Source organism: Aptenodytes patagonicus, chromosome 4 (genome assembly GCF_965638725.1).
Source record: "Aptenodytes patagonicus chromosome 4, bAptPat1.pri.cur, whole genome shotgun sequence".
Taxonomy (NCBI): Eukaryota; Metazoa; Chordata; class Aves; order Sphenisciformes; family Spheniscidae; genus Aptenodytes; species Aptenodytes patagonicus.
Genome location: NC_134952.1, coordinates 51,308,848 through 51,333,647, shown reverse-complemented (window position 1 = coordinate 51,333,647; position 24,800 = coordinate 51,308,848). Strand labels below are relative to the sequence as shown.

General features: G+C 40.5%; 1 protein-coding gene across 5 annotated transcripts in view; it reads right to left on the bottom strand.

Moving 5' to 3' along the window:
• The window catches only part of SH3D19 (SH3 domain containing 19), an 85,569-nt gene extending 61,581 nt beyond the window's left edge, over positions 1-23,988 (bottom strand). For 3 of the 5 annotated variants that reach the window (XM_076336702.1, XM_076336704.1, XM_076336703.1), the window contains exons 1-2: positions 23,729-23,873; positions 4,068-4,107 (exon numbers count right to left, since the gene is read on the bottom strand). In XM_076336702.1, coding sequence (XP_076192817.1) covers positions 4,068-4,107; positions 23,729-23,819 — 131 coding nt within the window. In that variant the 5' untranslated portion in view covers positions 23,820-23,873. Of the gene's footprint in view, positions 1-4,067; positions 4,108-23,728 lie in introns of those variants that run through there. The other 2 variants (XM_076336705.1, XM_076336706.1) reach the window with 2 other exon arrangements.
• Between the last annotated feature and the right edge of the window lie 812 nt (positions 23,989-24,800).

The window sequence follows — 24,800 nt, the reverse complement described above, 5'->3', positions numbered from 1 at the left end:
TTCAATCAAATGAAGGCAACCAGCTGTAAAAGAACTTTAGCACATTACAATCAGCAGCCAGAGTATATGCCAGTAAAACCTAGAATCTGTTTCTAGAAATGAACTAATTATTTTCTTCCCCCTCCCCATTTTGAGGGCAAGCTTTCACAGTAGACTCCTAGATTTTAAAAATCTAAATCTCTTACTTGATTTCAAGTGATTGACACACTACTAAAACTCTCAGTAAATTGTTGCAGTGTTTAGCTACCTTCATCCTCTCATCTCCAAGGTCAAGGCGACTACAATGAATTGTATCACATTACAAGACTGTGTTTCAGGATTTTTTTATCCATAATCCTTACCCCAAAGGAAAAAAAAAAAAGCATAATGAAATTAATCCAGTTCCTCCTACGAGCTTATTCATGTTTGGGGATTAACTGCAAATATGTGGATGCCTGAAATCTTCTATTTATGCTATTGCTACCATATAATTTTCAGTTTGAAAACATTCAGAGGCATAAGACTAAAGGGCCTACTTCTTTTGACCTAATTGACCTGTATTACAGCAGTGCATGACCTGAATCTATCAAAGCCAACAGTGCGCGACCTGACAGTAAAAACAAGAAATAATGATAATTACGGATCACTGTTGCCAGTACAGACATATTTTTAACACTGTCTGAAATACAACAATTGAAGGATGGTTAATATTAGGTCATGAAATTAAGTGTCTCTTGATAAAAATTTAACATAGCAATAGGTATTATTTGGATTCAGGGAACATCTGTTTTGATCTTAGTAATGTGCTAATATTTAACAAAAAAATCAGTGCAGAGCAGTACATAAAGAAGATATCCACAGGCCCTGTTCTGCTACTCCTCACTTTATCTAAACTCTCCTGCATGGCAGATGGTTGCTAATTGCCAAAAGAGGCAAAAGATAGCGTATTAATGCACATTTTGTAAGCATTATCTGGTATCTGTTTCCCTCCTTTTAAATCATTACCTATGATCTTTGGTTCATCCACTCCCCAGATTTCTTCCCAGTGTCATGCTACACCCCAGTATCACCACTCAGAATACTCCACCTTCCTGTAGCACTTCTCCAATACCAAATATTTGATAGGCTAGTAACAAAATCAGAATATTTGTCAAGAGTTCCTGATACCGCTATAGATATGTTTCACCCTGCATTATCTAAATGGCATCATCCTATAAGAAAATGAAGTAATTTAAAGACCATTTATATACTGTTCTAGAACAGGTTTTTATATGCTTCTCATTGCAAATGAATTATGTCTGAGCTATGTTTTAAAACTCTTCCTGTTTCATTGTATATGAGCTCTTCATCCCTAATACTGTGAAGACTCAAGCACAAGCCGATCTAGAAATACACAGAAACATATAAGAATATGGTGTTGGAAAAGACAAGCTTTAGATGCCTGCAATCACAAGAAATATTGTCATGTGATCTTTTTATTAAGCTGACTGTGTTCCAGACTAAAACTTAACCTTACAGACCCTGAGGAGGAGGAGTTGGTGGTGGTGTTTGGGCTCTTTTTTGTCTCTTCTTTTCCCAGTGTTCCACATTTGTGATTAGACTGGACAGACTTCTGGGCAAGATCTCACCAGGGCTTTGTATGAAATAAACTTCCACTTCTCTGTCTCTCTCTTGGAAACATCTACACTCACTATTTCACCTTAGGATATCTACCTTTCTTAAGGCTCACTGCATGTGTCTTCATCTGGTCAGCTAGTATCCCCATGTCCACCTCCATTATTTTACAGTAATTCTAGTGCAGAAATTCTTGTTACTAGACCTTGGGTCCTAGTACAAATACCTGCAGGGTCATTTTTGTTCCACTTTAGATCATGAGAGGGATGGTACGTTGCACTTTTAAGAGATGCATCCCACAACATGCAGCTTGAGGAAAAAGTAGACAAGATGCCTTTGAGCCACTGTATTTTCTCTTTCCCTTGTCATGAGCTGCCCCCAGAGAGGAAAGCGTCATGGCTGTAGCAGCTCATCATAAAATGGCGTAAGCCATAAAACTGTCCCCAGTGGAATTCAAACAGCTCTGAAATGCTGCCCATGTTACAAGAGAAGTGTGCTTTGCACTTTAATTAAGTCTTGCATACTTCACTATTTAGTTTTCACCCAGTTCTTATAGCAAGGGGCTCTGGTCTTCATGTGGCTGCAGCTCTTTTTCCAGACATGATATGGCCAGACTGAGGATAAGAATCTCACCCAGCAATTTGTCACCACAGGATTATGCTTCCAACTATAATGAGAGATGAACCACAGAGTGTAGCAGTATCAATTAGCAGAGTATGTCATCTAAGTAAGGCAGGCTGCTCCTGCTCTAGCCTAAAAGCAGCAGCAAGACATGCACAAAACAACACTACCCTTTAAACAATTACTTTTCTTCCTCATAGCTCATCCTGGAAAGCAGAACTACCATGACACAATGGCCACTGAGATTGAGAAGGGGGCAGAAGATACACAGATATGGTTAGAAAGCACACGCATAACTGACAGGAATGAAAGACTACTGAAAGCTGCATTCTTCTCAACATTATGAGCAACCTACATTATACTGTTAATTTCTCTGTGCTTTCCACGTGAGAATTTGGAATCTGTAACCCAGACAACTTAGGGCACTGCTTTATTGTCAGGGCTTGTCCACATTTGAAATTCCAATTCCATGGAAAAAACCTGAAGTTTTACTTTGCTTTTGGTTCCAAATTAGAACTTCTAAAATACACTTCAGAGCAAAAAGGTACCAGTGGGAAGGACCAGCCAGAAGAAAGGGGAACAGACTGAAACTGTTTCAACCTTTATCTAAACATTTTGATAAAATTAGATTTCCTTTTGATAATGATTTAGATTTATTTGACATCATTGTAATATGACACGATCTAATAAAAAGTTCAAACATGTAGACTGTAACTACATCATTTTAAGGAAAAAAGTTAAGTATTTTTAATTATAAAAGGAAATACAGTGATTGATGTTTTAAGTAGATGTAAGTAATCAAAGGCAATACTCCCCTGCAACTTAAACACACTGCGGGAAACAGCTACAGTGCTGTTGCAGATATGGGAGGGAAGGGAAAAGCATCCTCTCTTCCATCACATCACACGGTAGATACAACACATCAACTGTGCTATAAGAAGAGCCTACAGTTCCCTCTGTTCTTCTAGCTATAAAAGCTACCCCACTGTACTGTAAAAATGTAACAAAAAAAAAAATCAGACTGTAAAAATCAAATGAAAAGGTCATGTCATGTCAGAAGACTGGACACCAGGGGCATCCTTTGGAAAGGTTTTTCACAAAGGAGTGGGAGAGCCAGTGTTAGCTGGCCGGCTCTATCACTTTACTTCATTAAAATTCCATTATCCACCACAGAACACGGACAAGATCCTATTCCCTGGTGGAGAATTGAGAGGGAGAGTTTGGAAATAAGGCAAAAAAGAAAGAGATTTTTTAAAAAAACTACAGAATATTCAGAAGCTTAAGGGAAAATGTGGCCTTGCAAATCAATATGTTAGCAGTTCACAGCAATTGCTGATCGAAATTCTAAATAAACATAAAATGTTTGTGTGTGTTTTGTTTAATACCCGTTCATTTGCTTCTCTCAGTTTTGAAACCTTAGGTATGATGGGATCAGAGTTAATGGGACAAATAATAAAGTGTTGTTATTCTTGACTGAACCAAGAATTCTTTTCCTTGCTACAGAAGCAAACAGTCCAAAGAAGCAAAAGTCATGAGGGCTTCTTGTCTTAAACCACAGTTTTACCAAACAACCCTGTACGTGATACATAAATAAGCCTTTGGATTTTAAGTGCACACAATTACAGTGTAGTAAGCCCTGTTAATTCCTTGCAAAATTTTGCCCATAAGGAATATAAAACAATTACCTTTAACACAAAGTTATTTTGGTATTTCATTAGTGTTACCAAAACAGAGAAGTAGAAGAATGGCATTTTTATTTTTCTGGCTTATTTCCTAGTTCATCCCATAAAAGGAAAAAATTAAGGAAAAAAAGGAAAAGAAGGGAAGAATAAATACAGAAATATGGTTCTTACCCTGAAGAGCGGCAGTCTGGTTTATTTCTTTCAGAGCGATCTGTGAGAAAGGAGGCATAATATCAGCGCAAAAGTTGGATGTTCTTTAGCAATACTAGTACAGAAGTCTTAAAAGAACTGTGACACCGTATGACTAGCAAAACCAAAAGCTGATTCTGTTATAAAACTGTTTTTCTGCACTGGACTACTCTGCCTGAGATCAAGTAAAATTACTGCAAGTTTAACATTTGTTAAAATTCCTCTACTCAAAACACAGTGTATTTAATGTTTTGTATTAATGCTTTGGAAGCTTCCCCTCCCTTTAGCTGAAATGAAAAGGACTTTAGTTTAGGGTAAAAATAAGGGAGAGAGAAGAGGAAAAAAGAAAAACCACAGATTACTCAGCGCAAAAAAATCATTCCATGAATCACGGCTGGCAAGAGTTCCCTGACAGGATGGGAGAAAAATCAGCAGTTGGTTGCAGCAACATCTGCAAATACACTGAATCCAGTGCAGCCCCATCATTAACTCTTCAACTTCTGGGTGTTCTAGATACTGAATCTTCCTGTGGTTTTAGAAAGGGGTTTGTTTATCCTGTGTGTATTTCAAGTAGCCTAGCTGCACTAATGAGATTGACCTGCAAATAAAAACCTACACAGTCCAATCATATCAACTCAGATAAACTTCTTTTGCTGAACAATTTATCAGTTGCTAAAGTCATCTAGATAGATTTCTAAATTTTATTTTTGAAAGCTCTGATATGCAAAGAAAGTATAAAATACTTCTCCTAAGAGTTAAGATTATCGTACAAGCATTACAAAATAACCACTGTGTTATTAGAATTCACATATTATCAGTTATATTCTAAGTCCAGAATATCTATTACCGCATGACTTTTGAGCTACCTGAAAGAAGCAATTGAGATTTGTGTATTCCTAAAATACATATATTCTAAAATTAGAGGGGGTTTTAATAATTTATTACAGAAAGATCCACTATGTAATTAGAAGGATATTCTTATAGCTATATATAATCTCCACTGACCATGGTAATTTTGCTTCTGATTCCATCTGTGTGTATTTTAAACAGAAAGCTATTTTTCCTGTGTTAGTAAACACTTTACTGAAAAGCTTGTCTATACAGAACAATAAGAGTCTTCCTAAAAAAATTTTCATACTCACAGATGGTATTTTTAATCTTAAAGCTCTGCATTTGAAATAAAATTTGTTCTCTTAATAGCACACATTTGTTTGTGCAGTTTTATCTCGTATACAGAAGAAATATTTTCCTCTCCAAGTTTTATGTGTCATTTTATTATGTTTTCATTAAAGTGGTAAAAAACTATTGCATGTCAACAGTGTTCAAAGAAGTATCTAATGCTTTTTCCATCCATAGGTGCTCCTATTGAGCTGTCATAGCCATACAGTGTAATAATTTACTGTGTTTCTGACTCACAGCGATCTCCATTTCATCGCACCGTGTGCTACTCTGTTAAGCTAGAAACAGCATGGTATAGCTCAAACCAGAGTTGCAGCAACAGTTGTTCAAACGCACACAGGAAGGCTCTTTCCATCCTTATCATTTGTTCATGTAACCTCTGTACCTGTGAGCACTTGAAAAAAATAAGACTTCCTACTGAAATCTGCTTGCCATCTGTTGCTTGTTCTCAGTGTTCCCTGTTATGTACGCAGCCACAATCTAACAGTATTCAGACAAAACCTTCCCACTTCTAAAAAGACTATGTGAATAAATCAGTGAGAAGGAAGAAAAGGAGTCAGAGCACATGTAGACACAGAGCCTGGGAGCTCTCCCCCTCAGTCCACGTACAGTTGGCAGATCCACCACAGCCCAGCCACACCGCTGCAACCTGCTCGTTCAGGAAATTAATGCAATTCCCTTTTCCCTTTTGTTTTATTGAAATGTTGAAACAGGAAATATTACCTTTGTTTTTACACATTATATTTACTGCTAAACTTAGTGAAAGCACATCATCCACATCTACACTGGTCTTACTAAGAAGAACAAAGGGAAATGTAATCCTATAAGCACGCAGTTAGCATTTTAAAGTAGAAACAAAACCTGCACCTGTTTAAGGTTATTGTGAGCTTAATCATTTAAATTTGATTTAGTATCAAGAGTAACAAGAGACTCAAAGAGCTGAATCTTTCAATTTAGTGCTTAAATTTTGCAATTCTAGATGCTGTTTTGGCATCACGTACAAGCACCAATTCAAGTAATGTCACACACCTCTAGAATATGAAAGCCCAGAAAGAACAGGCAAATTTTTTTTTTTTTTAATATACACACACACACATATATATATATATGTTACATTTAAACACACACATATGCAGATCCCATTCCTGCATTCTGCAGGCAAATCCTTGGCTTGCAAAAGTTGGCTCACAAAAGTGCATGCCCACAGCTGATTGTCTTTTACTCTATACATGTTACTTCAACAACTGAGAGATCTCTTTGTAATCTTTTCTAACAGAAATAAGAAAGAAGACCGTATAGATGCAAAGATCTGAAAATCAAATCCTGCACTACAGATTTTCCTCTATATCAAAGACATAAATTGCTATAAAACATTACGGGACATGATGTCTTTCTAGCACAATACTGTATATCCTTCAATTCTAAACTCTGGAAGCCAAAACCACGTGTCAGATTAGAGCAAACATTGAATGTTTGCTGGACTAGCATGCACAATGAACAAACAAGGCAGTCCACACTCCGGCATGGGAAATTTACAGGAAAAAATTCCACTTCCAGTGACAGATACTACCTTCCAGACACAAGCTTCCACAGATGAGACACCAGTACTATTCTCCCTATCCTTGCGTCGCTAAAGTAATACAATTCCTTACTGTGTATGTAGTTGTAGTCAAATAGGCTAGGAATTCCTTAGCAGCTGGTACTCACAAGCTAGAGAACTGGATTGTTTGATTCTAAGTTTATTTTGGTTAATGAACTATTCTTGAAAATCAGCATCATCTCCCTAACCTGATAGTTAGAGGAGAAGAGTGTGTAGTTCAGGCTTTGTGCTAGCATGGCAGATCTGTTCTCGATTTACTGACAACTACCCTAGAGGTGGTGCGGTGCTATCACCTCTCTAATTTTACTACTGCAGATTTTGCCAGTTAGTTCAGATAGCTCAGATAGCACAGACGTGCACCACAGATATGGTTCTTCTGCAGACAGAAAAAAGTTCTTTCTGCCTGTCCTCCAATCCACAATTCATATAGCCAGAGACTTTTCAGTCTCTCAATCCGTAAGAACTGACCATCCTCCAACCTCCCGCAGTCCAGACTTAAAAGAGATTTTCTCCACTTCATACTAGCATCTACTCTTTACAAAACCTTTGCTGCCCTTATATAAATACAGCCAGTGCGGGAGAAATATATTATCCTTGTTCAGCAGCAGGATAGAGCGCAAGAAGTCAAGGAGCTGGCAGGTGGAGCAGACAAGGTGGAAGAAGTCAGAGACTCCTGGCTGAGGTTGGGAAGACTGGCGCCAAGTTTTAAGCACTGCAGAAGAATCAAGGCAAACACCAGGAGACAAAGATCCACTATTCATACCACAACTGTTTGGCAAATCTACTGTTTATTTACAAAATTGTGCTGTGTATATTTCATCAATAGCATGGACACTTTATGCTTTTTTTCAGCATTCAAAGATTGAGCAGCAGACAGAAATGCCATGTTCCAGTTGCTTTCAGAAAGGGTCACGTTTCTTTAACTGGTGATTCTCTTTCCCTTCAAGCATGGGAAAATTATCTTCTTTGTTTGTTTGCTTTTAATATGATAGAACCGTTTTTCTTCTCAAGGAAAATATAAACATAACCATCAGGAGAAAAATAACTGACTCAACATTATTTCAGTTGCTCCACAAACTCAGAATAGCTTAAGCTTTTGCCAAAAAGACCACCAAAGCAGAAAACAATAGTTTTTAAGGCATTCACTCTTGTCTCTGGAAGACAAGCAAAGAAAAGGAAAAAGGCAACTCGCACCAAACGGAGCCATTGTTTTTCTCTGTTTATTTTGCAAGCTTCTTCAAAGTATCTTGTTGCTAAGAGTGACTTCAACTGAAAAGCGTGCTTTTACTAGAAAAAAATTTAAGTATAAACATGAAATGCTGTTGAAAAATGCGTGGAAAGTTAACACACATACTGCTGCTTCAACCCTGCAAAGCTACTGGGGAACTTCCAATGCAATTACCTCCTGACATAGGTAGCTTCCTACTCTTAACCCCATCCCACAGCTTGATCTCTTTTAAAAGCTGAATTGGCTGAAGGGAGCACAGGGGGGCACATAGCATTACCATTTCTGGGAAATACTGTATTTTTCATCTTAATTATGGGTCTTGAATTGAGCAGCCACCAGAGGGGGCAGGACATCGTAACACTTTTCAGGAAGACATGTAGTTAGAGCAACCAGCTCTCTCCATCTCTTGTTTTTAGCCCCTGATGGCACAGCAGTGGTTTCATAATGAAAAGTAGCATGAGATACTTATAACAATATTTCTGTAACAATGGCAAACCTCTAGATAAACCAAGCAATGAGAACAGTGGACTCTTAAGCAGTGCTGGCAACACCAAAATACAGAATATACAGAGAAGTCTCATTCTCAGAATAGGCAATTGTTGAAAGAGGCTATACAACTTGCCCTAATCTGAACGCATTAATCCCCAATGAGCATACTTTTGTAAGCTTCCAGGCCTTAACAAACCTAGATGCTAAGATCAATGCAGCAACATCATGTAGAAATGCGATGGCTCCTACCATTATTTTAGTAACGCGTATCTTGACTATTACCCATCTGACTATAGCTAAATGGTGCAACAGTCCCCGTTAGCCAACTGCTTTAGATCAAGAGCCCCAAATTCAAATTGCCAGTGTAGATGGGGCCCTCACTCAAACTAAACTGCACATTTTCTGGGAAAAAGATCTGCATTTGTGCAGGATTTTCAATGCTAGTTACTTTATTTGCACTGAGATAAGCAATAACTGCCATTGATATTGCAATCTTTTTGTCTTCCATTCTGTTAAGGCACACTGTGGCTCACAGCGACTCTTCCTTCTTTTCAGCACTTCTCTCAGGTAAGGAGTCAGAACAAAGCAAATTAATTCCACTGTACAGAATCTACTATAAATTTCACTCAATTTTATTAGGAACTGCTATACAACAAAACCCATAAAACTGAACATTTATTTATGTATTTTAGTATCGTAACAGCTGAGTCCCTTATCAGTTGTTTAAAAAGCAGAAGGCTCAAGGAGAGATTAATGAGAGGCTTGGAAGAAACTTTTTTCATTTAGTTTATGTAAAGCTTTCCCTTTACTACAAAAGGCCACAAAACCAGGACACACTCAAAGTTGATAATTGTAAAGGCAGACAGTTTTTATACTTGCTTTAAATTCTACAGTATGCTGCTGAATTCCAGAGCAGTACATTGCAGGGAAAAAAATACATTATAACCCCCTCAAATGAAATGACACTAGTCTGCCAGTTTTAATACTGAATAGTAACTGAGTCTTGTAAGCACAAAGCATTCCTGCATTATTTTTATACTTGGAGTAATGCTTTTTTCCCCCACTCTTAAGCATGACTGATACATTGGGGGGGGGGGGGGGGGCGGACCCCAACACATACCTAAAACACATTGAACCTCTGTGGTTGAGTATTTAACCTTGAAACCTACTGACCACCGTAAAGCTTGTAATTATCCAAAGACCATATTCTTTAACTTGCTAAAGTGATTAACAATAAACTATAGTCACCTTTAAAGCCTTTTGTGCACTTGCACAATATATAAGCAAAAAAAGAATTTACTGGACAAGAGAGGCCACATTTGCCAGTGCTACATTTGCTGCTGATTTGGTTTTGTGACTCTGAATTTCCACCCCCTCATTCTTGCTCCTATGTTACTCCTCCATTGCAACAGCAAAAGTGTGCGTGCATCCGTGTGAACATACACGCCAGCATGAGTGGGGCTGATGCAGAAACAAGAAAGAAAGGAAACAGGCTGTGTAAGCTCTCACCGCTTCTCAGAAAGGTCCATGTTATAAGAACCTAGACCAAACTTAGCACCAGGAACTGGTCTTGTTCTCAGGCCATGAATGATAAACAAAGTATATAAGCAATCAAATATACCCAGCATATGCATATGTTAGCACACTTTTATCTTCTACCACACTTGTTTAAGAAGAAAATTCAGGATATAGTTGTTTCTAAAGCTCTTTTTTCAAGAGATGAGCAACTCCTGAAAGTACAAATCCCCACATCTTCATATAAGACACCCCAGCTGATCAGTGTGATGTAATTCTTAGATTATGTGCTTCAGGTACAAGCAGACATAGGAATCAGCACATGCCAGAATCACAGTGGGAGCTACTCAAAACGAGCCCTATTACTTAATTTTTTTGATACTTTCATGAGGAAAATAGCAATTGACTCAACTTTTTGATAGACAAAAGATTTCTAACCACAAAACACCTTCCTCTCTAGGCATTTCAGAAATGTTAGATCTACATTTCTGAAAAGTATTTATCTGATGTTGCTAGCATTGCCAGTAAAAGGAAATTATCTTTCAAGAGCACGGTACTATCTTTTTCTTCCCAAATCAGAGATTCAGCATGTCTGTAGAGGCTCTGCATATTCCTCAACTAGACAACAGAGCTCAGTCGTACGGTATGTCTGCTGCCATAGGCTGCTGACACACAACATGCAATAAATGCAATACAGTTAGACATGTGTGAATAAACTCATGGTTCCTACACTGTATTAACAGAGCATCTTATAAACATTCATACATCATATCAAGATCCAAATGTATTCAATTATTTTTCTCCTCAGGGGTTTGCCCTGCTTGTGGACCAGCACATCCAGCACCAAAAGAGCCTCCAGCTTTGAACACCTGTGCATAGGTACACTTACCTGTCACAACATGCCCCTTACTGCACTAATTAGGGGCACACTCCATGCCTGGAGACCTAAGGTATGCACAGAGAAATATTGCTGTTGAGTGACTAAGACAATCATGATAAAAGTCTTTCTAAAAAATAATATAAAAAGAACCATTTTCTTTATGTTTTCCACAGGGCATTTGACTAGTTTGTTTTGTATTTTTTTTCTGTTGAACGACAGTTTCCTAAACTGGTGCGTTCCTGGCACAGGATAATTTGAGGCTATGACTGCAGGGGATATCATTTCCACCATTTAAGCAATTTCCTTTGACCTTGTCCTGGTTTTGGCTGGGATAGAGTTAATTTTCTTTCTAATAGCTAGTACAGTGCTGTGTTTTGGATTTAGTATGAGAATAATGTTGATAACACACTGATGTTTTAGTTGTTGCTAAGTAGTGCTTATGCTAGTCAAGACTCTTCAGCTTCTCATGCCCTGCCAGAGAGAAGCTGGGAGGGGGCACAGCCAGGACAGCTGACCCAAACTGGCCAAAGGGACATTCCATACCATGTGACGTCATGCTCAGTACATAAACTGGGGGGATTGGCCGGGGGAGGGGGGAACCACTGCTCGGGAACTGGCTGGGCATCAGTCAGCAGGTGGTGAGCAATTGCTTTGTGCATCACCTATTTTGTATATTCTTTTATCATTATTATTATTATTATTATTATTATTATTATTATTATTTTCCCTTCCTTTTGTGTCCTATTAAACTGTCTTTATCTCAACCCATGAATTTTACTTTTTTTTTTTCCCCAATTCTCTCCCTCATCCCACTTGGTGGGAGGGGAGTAAAAGAACGGCTGTGTGGTGTTTAGCTGCCTGCCGGGTTAAACCACAACATACCTACACAGTACAAAACCATGTGTTGCAGAAACAGCCTTTGTTGTATACATTTCAGATAATCATTTACAATTTTTGAGAAATCACACCCTACCTTATTACTTTCAAAAGATGGAATCTCCATCTACTATGCTATATATTAAGAATATTTATTCTTGAATGTAAAACACTTTGCAAATTTCACCCTTCCCACCCTCCCTACCAACCCAACAATCCTGTCCCATTGGGCAATTAAGAGTTTTCTGAACATGCTTACTCAAAACAATCTCTTGATTGTTGAGATGGCAAACCTCAACAACAAATGTCTCCAGTGTAATCTTATGCATTATGCACTTGGAAGTTGTCTTATTTAATGTGCGTGTGAAGCCACTGACAGCAATAGAGATGACACTGCTTCCAATTTAGGAATTAGACATTATGGTGAGGACAAGTAAGTGCATAGGTCTGCACTTTGGGTGGAATTTGGAGACTAGGGGGACGAAATGACAGAGAGAAAGAAAATTACTTATTAAAATAAAAGATTGTAACACACTCAACCATAAAAGAACAACCTCTATAAAAATAGAAGAAAGGTACCAGGCAAATAACAGTATTTACTTCTCTTAAGATACCACTGAAATACTCAATAGCTTGTTCTTGGAATGTTTTGTGGTCCCTTGTCACTATTTATGATGAAAGAATCCCCAAACTGTTTACCCAGTCCACAAAAAGACACCTAACGAGAAATTCTTAAACCTCAATGATTTTGTTGCAAGTACTGATTTTCTATAGAAATGCATTTGAAATTAGCCTATTAACAAAATATTTTCCTCCAGTGACATTGGTAATTCTGCCCAACAGTCACACAGAAATAAAAAATTCTGGGAAAGCGAACGTAACAATTGCTTCTCACACGCATTGGATTTTTCTTAAGTACCACAAAATGGATTATTCCCAAAAAGGTCTCTTGCACTTTATTGTAAAACAAAGATTACAAGATCTAGAAACATCATAAAAGGGACTAATTCAAAGGTGTAAAAAACTGATTTGCTTAATAATGTTGGTATATACCAATAAATTGTTGCAACCTGAGATAACCCTCATCCATTATCTTTGAGCACATGCTTAAAAGTTGTGCAACTCTAAACTAGTATTCCACAGAACAGGAAGCCCAGCACTTGTCTATTCTTGAAACGTGTCCTATTTTAATGCATATTATTTGGTAACGTAGAGATCAACATCCAAAATTCATTTTTTCAGATGTGAGTCACCTGGCATTCTGAAGACATTTTACTGAGGCGTGAGATGAGTTTATCCACATCTACTCCAAGGTAAGTGTTAAACATCTACCAAATCCCCTTTAAGGTACCTCAGACTCCTCCGTTACTGATATAACACGTGTGCCCTTTGGTCCTTGAGGACCATCCTGACCAGAAGTCACCATGTACAGCTGGATTCCTTGCACCATGATTTCACCTCTTGCGGAAGGCCCATCTGTGCAGTAAATCTGATCACTCTGTAGCCACGTCTTTTGCATCAGCCCCGTCCATGGGAAAATGAAGGTGTGCAGACTCATCTGACCACCACTAACTCAGGGTCTTACTACAACTTGAGGTAGGAATTTGAAATGGAAGGCCAATTCAAACAGTCGGAGGGCATCAGAAGTCCTGGCTAATCAGTAAGAGTGCCAAAGAGCAGCGGATTACTGAGGAAGCCCACAGGTCCTCAGTGACTGTGACAAGGACAGAAAGATGTGGTCACTGGATACCAGTGCCATTACCTTCTTAACACAGGTCCACTTGCCTAACCAGTGTGGAGCATACACATATCCTCCCAAGCTCCAAAAGAGAAGAAGATAACAATGTTTTATAAAGAGGGAAGACAGGAGAAAAAAGAGGGGGACAACAAGGAAACAGCAAGTCACAGAATAGAAACACCACCTGCTGTGATGAAAGAGAGGCAGGCAACCCTTCCAGAGCGCAGGGCTTTTAGATCACGTGATGAGAACTTCAAGCATGCTCAGCAAAAATAAGCGTGGTTCACAACACACAGCTTGGTGTTTTATTTTTTTTATTTAAAAATTGAAAACATGGTTGAATTCAACACAATTTACAAAACATATACAAATCAATAAAAATACTGTGGTCTCTCTGTGTACAAAATGAAAGCTGTAAGTCACAATTCTAAGAAATGCCTTATAAACAAGCACTCATATTAGATGCATACACCTTTCATTCTTCACATGTGGCCCTTGTACTTTAGACAAAAGCTGAATGCACCTATCTCCGGGCTCCTGAGAAATTACAGTATTTCACAGAGCCTTCTCATCTGTTTTTCCAAATGTTTAGCAATTGTACTTCCTCCTCCTTCCAGCTTCTCAAAAAAGACACAATAGAAAAAGCAGCTATTATAAAAGTAATTTTTTATATCATATTATATCATATAGCCCTTGACATCAGGCTAGTGCATCTTGTCGCCAGTATTCTAAATGCAAATTCCATCCATTCAGTTGCTACTCATGGTAACACGAAGCAGTTTCCCTACTGTTCAATGAGAAGCTTCAAAAACCATAAGGCAACTTAAAATGACCAAGCAAAAGGATGGCAAAGCCATAAGCATCCAGAAACCCTCAAAACAAAGGATCCTGTGTTTACCGCAGATAAACCCAGGGTTCCTGGGCACTCTGGTAAAGCTGGCAGAGACTGTTCTGATTCATCAGAGAGGAGTACCTCTCCTCCCACGTGCTCCCAGACCTCTTCTCTCCCCGCTCCTGTGTGCACACCAAAAAGGCCTACAGATCCTGTCAGAGACATCCAACCTCTGTAAATACACTAATAAGTACCTCTATATTGCTACGGTGCCAAGAGTAAAATACCATAACGACACACCTCAATTAAATAGTTCTTGATAATGGATCCACCAACATCAAGCTAGGGGAGAACAATTAGAGAAAGGAAGCGTGCCTAATGTCACGGCAGCAGCTACCATGCATTTCCCAGAGATGTTACTGCTGATCTACGGCAAGCTTTGCACAGCAGCATGGAAAAATAGATTTTGTCATCATGAAGTTATGCCCATGAGCACTGGATACACGAAGTCTGCAGCATTATCCCATCTCATCATTCAGTGATACCTGTCCCATGCTGGTAGTGACACTCTTCCAAGCACTGTCTTGACCTGCTTAAACAACGGACATGGTAGACTACAGCAGGTGTCCCACTCTCAGGAACTCCATTCTCAAGTGAACTTCACCATTCCAGTCTGGAGATCACTGCTTGTTTCTTCAGACATACTTGCAAACGTTGACAAGCTTATGACAAATGACAAAGCTTACAGCATTTGTCATCAGATAAACTGTGGCACCTGACAATGTCATTTTCAAAGTACTAGGTGGAAGGAGAGAGATTTTTTCCAAAACTTTTACTCTGATCTCAAGTCTCACATTTCTATTAGTTTCTGCATCCTAGATTCACAGTGCAGACAGTCATAAAATGAATACAGCACACTGATGGAGCAATTTATTATGAGAAAGTTATCAAAATGCTGAGCTTGTTTCCAGGCGTTTATGTCCCATTGCTCCAACAGGATGAGCCAACAGTATTTTAATAATGAATAACATCACTGCACACTGTTCACTCAAAAAATTCTTGTAAATGATTTAACACAGATGTGCACAACCTGAATCAATTTTAATGTGCAGATCTGTGATATTGAATACTCAGCTTTTAATGCAAGACAGAGTGCATGATGAATACAAATCTATCACCTTAAGAAAACAACTGGTATTAATTTTAGCTTACCTCTTATAAATAGAAGCAAAATGTTATAGCTGAAGAAAAAAATCAAATGGCTTCTTTTATGCGTACAGTATTCTGTCTAGAAGGAGAATGGATCAGAAACCCCTTCATAGGAAACACAGTGCTTAAAAATTTACCTAAGTTTTTAAGAGTGTAAATCACCATACTCAAAACCATATTAAAAAAGCAAAATATAGATAAAAAAATTTATCATCATCATTCAAGAACTAGTGAATACCCAGTAAAAATACCAACCAGCATGTAAAAGGTAGTAACTGATTTTATAAAATGAGTAATTGTGTTTCTTACTACCATGTAAGATTTGAAGATCAAAAGTGTAAGTGGGTTCAAAAAAGGAATTGAATTCTTGAAAGATGAATCCATTGGCAACTATTTAGCAAGGCCTTTCATATGCAGCCTCTGAGAAGTTGCTAAGATGTTGACTGCAGAGGGGAAGGAATCTCTCTTGGAAGTAAAAATTGAATCCTAGGAGATGTTTCTTGCATACTTTCCTGAAGACATTTGTAGGCAAATGTAAGAAACAGATTACCTGAGAAGATGAACCTTTTGTTTGATTCAGTATGACGTTCCTAAGGACATGAAAATTATAAAATTCTTGTTCCATGTTTTCTTCAGTTTGCACAACAGGGCACACATGAGCTACTATCACGGCTCGGAAAGGCTGAGGCAGTACACCCTGTTAGTTATAGGAGTGACAAAGTCAATCCTTTGAAATCTTCTGCATGTCCTGATCCAATCACATTTTCTCCAAAAGCCTGAACAAGCTGACTGAGGTGGTGACTCACGCACAAAATAAATGCAACCACCTCTTAAAAAGCTTAGGGGGGAAAAAAAGGCAGTAGGAAAGAAAATGAACAGTAAGATCTGTTGCATTCAGCTTCTACTACGGTGTGAACATTTTCAGCCTTGCTCTCATCCAGCCCTTCAAGCTGGACCCAAATACAGCTACATACAGCCGTAGAAAGCAGGTATAGATTTGTTTTGCAACATATGCAAGACTTCAAAACCCAATTAAGTTCATCTTTGAAGCATCTTATTTAGAATTCCATTAAATCTTGTAAGAAGATCCTAAATTCCTAAGTCGGAATGTCAAATTGATGTTTTTAGAATAACACATGAAATCCATACAAATCTCTGCTGATTTACAGCACTACCTGAAGCAGTCAGTGTAACACAGCACTACATCAGATAGTCAATTTTAAAAAATCGATATCCATAAAATCCTTTGTCTTTCAAAATTCATACAATATTGAGGGAAAAAAGGAAGCTTTCCTGCTATGTGCCATCAACCACTAAATCTACGCTTTCCTGCAAAACTTATTTTTGTCCTTCACTGAAGGGAAGGATGCTCACCAAGCATAAACCACAGATAAACAGATGATGTATTGTTTTCCCAAGTCTGCTGTTGGAATGCTTCAGTAACTTTGGTGCATACTGCTTTTCAAGAGAAGAGTAAAAATCTTGGCCAGCAACGAAGCCGGTGCTTCCATTCCATTGTGGTACAGTTTGAGAACCTGAATAAGCGAGGCAGGACTGCACAATGACAAGGTTGAAGGGGACGGACTTCTTTAGTCTGGCAAAGAGGAGGCAAGGGAGCTATGTAACAGCAGCGCGTAGCTACTTGAAGGGTAGCAACAAAGATCCCAAATGCAAACTCTTCCTGGTATTAGTGGACGATATTACAAGGGGCAATGGTCACAACTGTGGCTTGGGAGGTTCAGGGTGAACATGAGGAAAAATTCTTTCACTAGGAGGTAGTGCAGCACTGGAGCAGGTTACCCGCAGAGGTGGTAAATCCCTCTCTTTTGGGAGTCTTTTCAAGACACAACTAGACAAAACCTTGGGAGGATGGATCTAGCCTTGGCAACAGTCCTGCTTCAAGCAGGAGGCTGGACTGGGTGACCCCAGAGCTCCCTTCCAGCCAACACTTCCATGGCCAAAACCACAAAATCATCAAAGCAACACTCCTATGGCCACAAACACAAAATCATCAAAGCAAAGAAACTAAACTATGCTAAATGTAAAGCACTGTATTTAACTATAGATAATAAGCATCAACAGAAGAAGTTGATGTCAAATGGCTTTAAGTGCTATCAAAATAAAATTTCTTTTCATACTGCACATATTGTATGAGATACTTATTGAAACAACACACGCAGAACTACATCAACATTTAATGGAGAAAGTGTCAACACCGCTCCTCTGTTGTTTCCAGATTTTAAATCAAGGCTATACTGTCAAAAGTATATATTGACAAATTTATTTACAAATATTAAAGTTTTTTTCCATCTGTAAACAACAACCACTCTAGTAAAAGCTTCTTGCAATGAGGTTATGTCTCATTCTGCTCTTTGCTGTCTGTCTCCATTCTTTATGCAACAACCCTGATTTTTCATTTGTTACCTTGACAGGAAATGACTGCTTGCAACACAGTTAACAGCACAGTCTTCCGGCAATCATAACTCAATGGGTTATTCTCTTTGGCTACAAACTCACCACTCCTTACGCAATGATACATTTTTGTGCCTTGCTTTGGCTATAACCTCAGTGAGGAAGGTCTATTTCATCACTTAATAATACCTATTTTTATTTGTCCTTCTACAGTTTCCTTGGCCAGGGAATCACCCTGTTGACTATCAGAAGTTATTCAGTTATTTTCCTTAGAGCAGCCTTCATTTTTAGAAGGGTTGTTTCTTCAGAAGACACAACATTCTCTGTGGTTCAGTCTACACTCTTGGCCAAGTAAATGCAAGCAGTTTTTTTTCTTGCTGCTGACGTACACTTGAATTTCAAGATCTGTTGGTGAATTTCCACATATAGGCTACATTATTTAACTTCCACAAAAGCTTTAGTTAGTATCTTATATTTACCTCAATCAAGCTAAATTAAAAGACTAAGAAATTTAGTGGAGTTGTATGCAGTAACTTCAACAGGCTATGGAAAAGGCCTAATCAGGTGATCTTTTTAATACTTACATGATATAACATATTAGCACCAGTTAGAGACTATTACAGAAGAATTACTTTCTTTGTGGTCTTTGAATTTTAAGTGTTTTGCTGTGGTGGTGCCTCAAGCACTTATTAAAACTGAAGCCCCTGAGCCTGCATTGGGACTACAAAAACAAAACAGACTGAATCCCAGAAGAAAGAGGGAAGAGATGCCCAGCTGGCAATCAACTCTACCGTTTCTTGAACTTGTGAGCCAACTGATTAAATAAATAAACAAACAAACAAATACCCGCTCCCACGCCCCCAACTCTCCTCTCAGCCCTCTTTTTAAGGGCTTCTTGTGTACACATGGACAGACTAGCAGATCATAGGTAGACCTTAAGCATTTATTCAAGACAGTTGATCTGCCCTATCAGGATTATTTTTTTTTCTTCTCTGAATAAGAGACGATAAATGGTTACTCTTGCTATGGACAAGTGGAAAAATTTCCATATCAGCACTGAAGGACACAGGCATGCAGACAACGAAGTTTCCAGCTGAACAATGCTGACTTCTGTTCTGTAAGACGCAGACCTTTCCGCTTCTTAAATATAAGATTTAGTTAAGATTTTAAGAACACAGCAACTAACTCTTGGAGCCACCTTTTTCCTAATCATGCTTTCTCTCTGCTCCAGGGGTCACTGGCACTGCTTGGGAAGTACTAAGGTCAAGCTGTTCATGTTATGATCCAGTGAACCCTAAAGGACATCATCACTTAATCAGTCTCAGACTTAAGAATTTCATGAAGAATCTCAGACCATCTTATTCTTTACTTCTTAAGACCAAACACATATTTTGCATTAACATGGGAACAACTGCCAAGCATTCTTCTTTCAAGTTCTTAATTTATCTGTAAAAAGTCCATGATGCCTGCAAATTACCATTCACTGAATTTCATCAGACACACTACACAAATGTACCCCCATAACCTCTCAGCATGTTGAGCCGTGAAATATTCAACCTTAATTTGTTATATTGGACACAGCTCATTGTTCTCAGCTTCCAAAACAAGTCAGCACCAGTTTGATGTGGGAGTTGTGGGAGTGTAAAGAATTGATCCAACTCTGAATTAGATCTTGTTTTGGTAAAAAAAAACCCAAAGCACTCAGTCAATCAACCAACAAAAAATAGATGATTTCACCCATAATCTAAAATTGCCCACTAGAGTTGAAAAAGTTCCAGAAAACATCTGAAATAATATAAAGACACAGAAAGGGGGGGGGGGGGGGGGGGGGGGGGGGGCAGAACACCAAACTGAAAAAATAGAGATGTTTCAGTCAGCATAGCAAAACTCATATGCAAAATTTACAGCCGCTGTGTGGGAACAAACCACAGACAAGCATTTGTGATAAGTAAAACAGAGCAATATTAAATTAAGTCAAAGCCTTTCCTTGTATTACTGACCATCTGTACTTTTAACCACACATTAAAGTACAAATCACAATAGCTCTTCATTATGAACTCAAGTAGATTTCATTATAGACTTCTATATTTGGCAATTTTATTTTCTTTTTAAGTAAGGAAGCATCAGCCACATCCATAGTGGGCTATTCTTTCTCAAGGAACACTGACCAGATCTGAAAGTGAAATAATACAGATACTGAATATGTTAAAAATTTCTTGTGCACTTTAGATAACAGCAGAATACTGAGATTTTCCCTCAGTCCTAATGCAGCAGCAAGGACACATAATTAACCAATGCAGTTCATAACTAAGATTTACTATATTCACTATAAACTTTCCTCCAAGCCCACTTATTTTAGTCAGTTGTCACAGAATAAAAAGCTAGTCAAAATAGGAAAGCACACCAGATTAAGGTCCAAAGTTAGACTGGAGAGAGCCTGTAAGTTTATGGGGAAATAGGATGTTAATTTGCTTTTTTGTTGTTGTTTGGGTGGTTTTTTTCCCACTTTAATAAAACAAACTAAATAAAAATACTAACATTCTAAACCAAAAAATCCAGTAAAAATCCAGTGTTCTATATTACTTCCCAGAGCAACAGTGACAGAAATATGCAACAAGTGGGGTAGAAATCAATCACGTTATTTTACTTATTTATATTGCAGTAAAAAAACCTAAAGGTTTCCAGCAAGACTGGCTTCCTTTCCCACAGCAGGTGACCAGATGATTCAGTTTAATGAACCTATGCAACTATTTTTATTCTTCTCAATTTTTAAAGGAAGTATCCTAGTACTCCTCCCTATCACTTTAAAAAAACCTATACATATTAAAAAAAAAAAAAATCAAACAATCAGCACTTTCTCAAAGGGAAAATAATTTCATTAGAAGAGTCTTAAATTGCTCTACTTAATATCTTCTTGCAGGTTTTCCACAACATGCTAATTAAAAAGCTTTCTTGAATTCAGAGAAAAGAATTCTGCTGTCATGACATGCAGTGGGCTAAAAACAGGCAGTCAGACAAGTCAGCTGTGCTATCTACAGCTACTCCACAGACAAGGATGGTTCTGCCCATCTCATCTGCTTATGTGTCTAAGTTTTCATTCCCTGCTTTAAGATGAGCTCCAGCACTTGCCTAGTGCTTCAGCAACCCCCCAACCCAATCCAGAAAAAAAACCCAACCAACCAACCAAAAAACCCCACATGAGTAGATCTCTAACAGTTCTCAGGCTGCAGTTTCACAGCAACTTAAGCCAAACTAACTCCTGGCTGGCATAGTCTCTCACCTCCCTCCGGCTGCATGTTCCTACTCTTTCACTTGTACCAGCTTCAACATTCATCCGAACCTGTACAAAACCATTCCAGCGAGCTGAATCGGCAGGCTCCCATCCACCGAAGAGAACAAGAGAAATAGCTCTCTGCTCAGCCAACGCACCAGAACAGGTTGGTGCAGGTTCTAGCGAGCACAAGGTCTCTAAGAGAGGCCTCAGCAGCCACTGGGTAGATCAGCCCAGGCTGCCACCAAACCACAACTTCAGTGACTTCACTCACCAACAAGCTGGACAAGCAGCAGAGCTGACACACGAGAGAGAGCGCAGAAGTGCACATCCATGAAAGAGATCACACCTCTAGCAGCAGCAAGCTGTTAGATTAGTTTAGCTGGCTTCATCCTACAGTATCTGGCATAGCACAACTGTGACTAGCTTCAAGGGAAAATGCTACTTCTTCGTTCCACGGTCTCCTGTGTTCTGGTCCTCCAATATAACAGTGCTAATTACATGTCTCGGCGTTTAGGACGTCAGAAGCATTTGTGAACTTTCACCTTTCAGCTACCACTTTGCATGCACGCCTTGTACGTGCAGGACAAAGGTGAGCAACTGCCTTTATGCACTGTCATGCATAAGCTGAACCTACCAGAAATTTAAGTTTCTCGCATTCACAATTAGTTTAACAGACTGATACGCTTAAATTGACAGTCTGCTAAGATGCAGCTACAACATTTCTTAAACCATGCAAAAATATCCAACAGGCTTATTTAATACCTACTTACATTACCATTTTGGCAGTGTAACTGCCTATTACATGCTAAAAAAAGCACACTTATTTTCAATAGGCTTGTAAATAAAGGAATAAGAGAATTGTCAAGTAAGGGAAGAACAGCAAACCCATCCACCTCGGGTGATACTCTTCACCGAGCCCTTAAGAATGCTCCGCTGGGAGTCTGTGCCGTTTTCTACTGTAGAGTCTTGCAAACAGATGGAAAGAAGGCGAGACAACTAAAGCAGAATGCTAGTCATTCACACATACTTTACACTAGTAAGGTAAACAGTGCCAGGCCCATTTCAAAGGGGGGTTATCAGGACAAAATAATAATAAAAATAAAAAAGGACACAGGCCCTTTATTATCGATTAGTAGCATTTCGCCAACGACAAACTCTGGGAACAAGCTTTGTTCTACAAGAAGGCGGCAAAGATTATATAAACTGTAGAACTAATTATATGTTTTCCGCTAATAAAAATCTCCAGAAGAAACACCTTTAAAAAACAGACCACATAACTAGCATCTCGAACATTTAGCTATTGAGGAAACCATACAGGAACCAACACTTTTTTTTGCACCCTACCCTAGACAAGGCGAAACCCTGCACACATGCCAAGCCACAATAGTTTCAATAGGCTCCTGCTAATCCTGCACCTGCCCAGAAATGCAGTGACATAACCAGGGTCACTGGAAGCCACAGTGTGGAAGCCACAGGGCCTACATGTTGCAAGTTTTCCTCTGCGATCCCTCAAATCGCTGTGTTTTTGTCATCTACGAGGGGACACTCAATTTCTTGATGTTCAAATGGATGCAAAACCACATAAACTGTAGAAGTTACTACATCGTTAAAATTGTATCATAATTATTAAAAATCAGAATATTTGGAATTCAACTTTAAATATGCAGTGTGGCTGATTTTTTCCCTGGAAACAGACCTTAGGAAAACAATTCATTCTGGAGGGGGTTTTACACTGACAGAAAAAGAAATGCTGCATTCATACCTCAGTGACCACAGAAAAGTGTTACACGCATTGCCCTTCAATTAACAACGATGTCTGAATTAAATACTTTCAATTGCTGCCAGGGTTCACTGGATTTCACCATTTCAAATAAAAGCTTGTTGCGACCTCCAAGTCTCTCTATCAAGCCGTATTAATCTGCTTGCTCCCAAGCTCCAGTCTCCATACCTTCCCACACGCACCAATTCTTGCCTCCTGTTTGCCAAGGCCTGCTGTCCATACCTACATGGGAATGGTTACACGTGGTCAACTTTGACATCTAGATGTTCCTCCACCTTGGTATTTTCAAGAAAAATCGGTATTGCATTTCCTGATACGGCATCTTAAGCGTCTGGACGTGTCTGGGGGACAGCGCGTGCCCATGTTAGCATTAGCTCGGAGAAGGAGCAGGCTCTGGGGCTGAGCCCCGGGGAGGGGAGCCCATGGGGAGAGCGTGCTTGCGGCTCACACCAGCCCGTGGCTCAGATGCACCTGAGCTGACCTGACCTCGGGTGAAGCCGACGGGGGCGGCACACACCGGGGCGGCTCCGTCAACGCCGCCCAGCCCCCGACAGGAATTCAGACCCGGCGACCGGGCCAGGGCTAGCCCAAAGCAAGCGACGCCACGGCCCGCCGCGCCGCCGCCCCTCACCTGCTGCCGAGCTCAGGGCGACCCTCCGGTGCCTCCTGCCGAGCTCCCGCAGCTCCTCCTCGTCCTCCTCCAGCCTCCAGGCTTCGGCCATCGGCGGCGGGGAGGGCGGCTGAACGCATTCAAGAAGCGGGGGCTGCCATGTCCGCCCGCGGCCGGGGGCCTTCCCGCCCCTGCCAGGCGAGGCCGGCGCGTCCCCTCAGCGCGGCCACCCGGCCCCCGTGATCCCCGGGCCTGACCCGCACCTGCGCCCTCTCCACCCCTTTTCTCCCGGCGAGCTTTCAGCCCGGGCCGCTGCGCTCTCCTGCCGGCGGGGCGAGCGGGGCGAGGCGGGAGCCGGTGGGCGGGAGGAGAGGCGGCGGCGGCCTTTCCTGCCCATCCGCGGCTCTCCGGCGTCAGCAGGAAACCCGGCGGCCGCCTGGCACCGCCACAAAAGGGGGCGGAGGAGGCGGCGGTGGGGGGAGGTACCTGGTGGCCGCCGCCGGGGAGCGCTCCGCCGCGGCGGGCACCTCGCCGTGCCCCGTGGGGCCGGGCCGGGCCGGCGGGTGAAGGTCGGGGCGGGGCAGGCTCCGCGGGGGGGGGTGGGGTTACCGCCGGTACCGAGCGGAGGGCGCGTGAACCCGAGCAGCCCCGTGCTAAGCGGGAGAAAGGGCCTGCGGCGAGGGGGTCCGAGGTCTTCCTCCCCTCCCGACGAGGCAGAGGAGGTGAAAAGGGCAGTTACTGCGAGCGGGCCGGAAAGCCGGGTGCCCCAGGAGCACCGGGCGGTTGCTGGCGGGGTAGAGCAGCAGCCCGGCCCTGCCGAGCTGGGCCCTGGGTGGCCCATCCTTAGGGCTGAGGGAAGGCAGGCGTTCAAACGGCGGCCGGCTCTAATTCGCGGCCAGGAGGATGTGTTTCTTGGCGTGGGGTTCGTTAGGGTGGTTTAAACCACTTCAGGAGAAGTGATCTTACGGACGCACTTGAAACCGGTGAGGTACACGCTTCCCGCGCAGAGGCGATATGAAAAATCTGGCCATGTTTCAAGTTGGATGCTTAGAAGTCAGGTGTAGTTTTAGCTTTAATTATTTTTTTTCTGGCC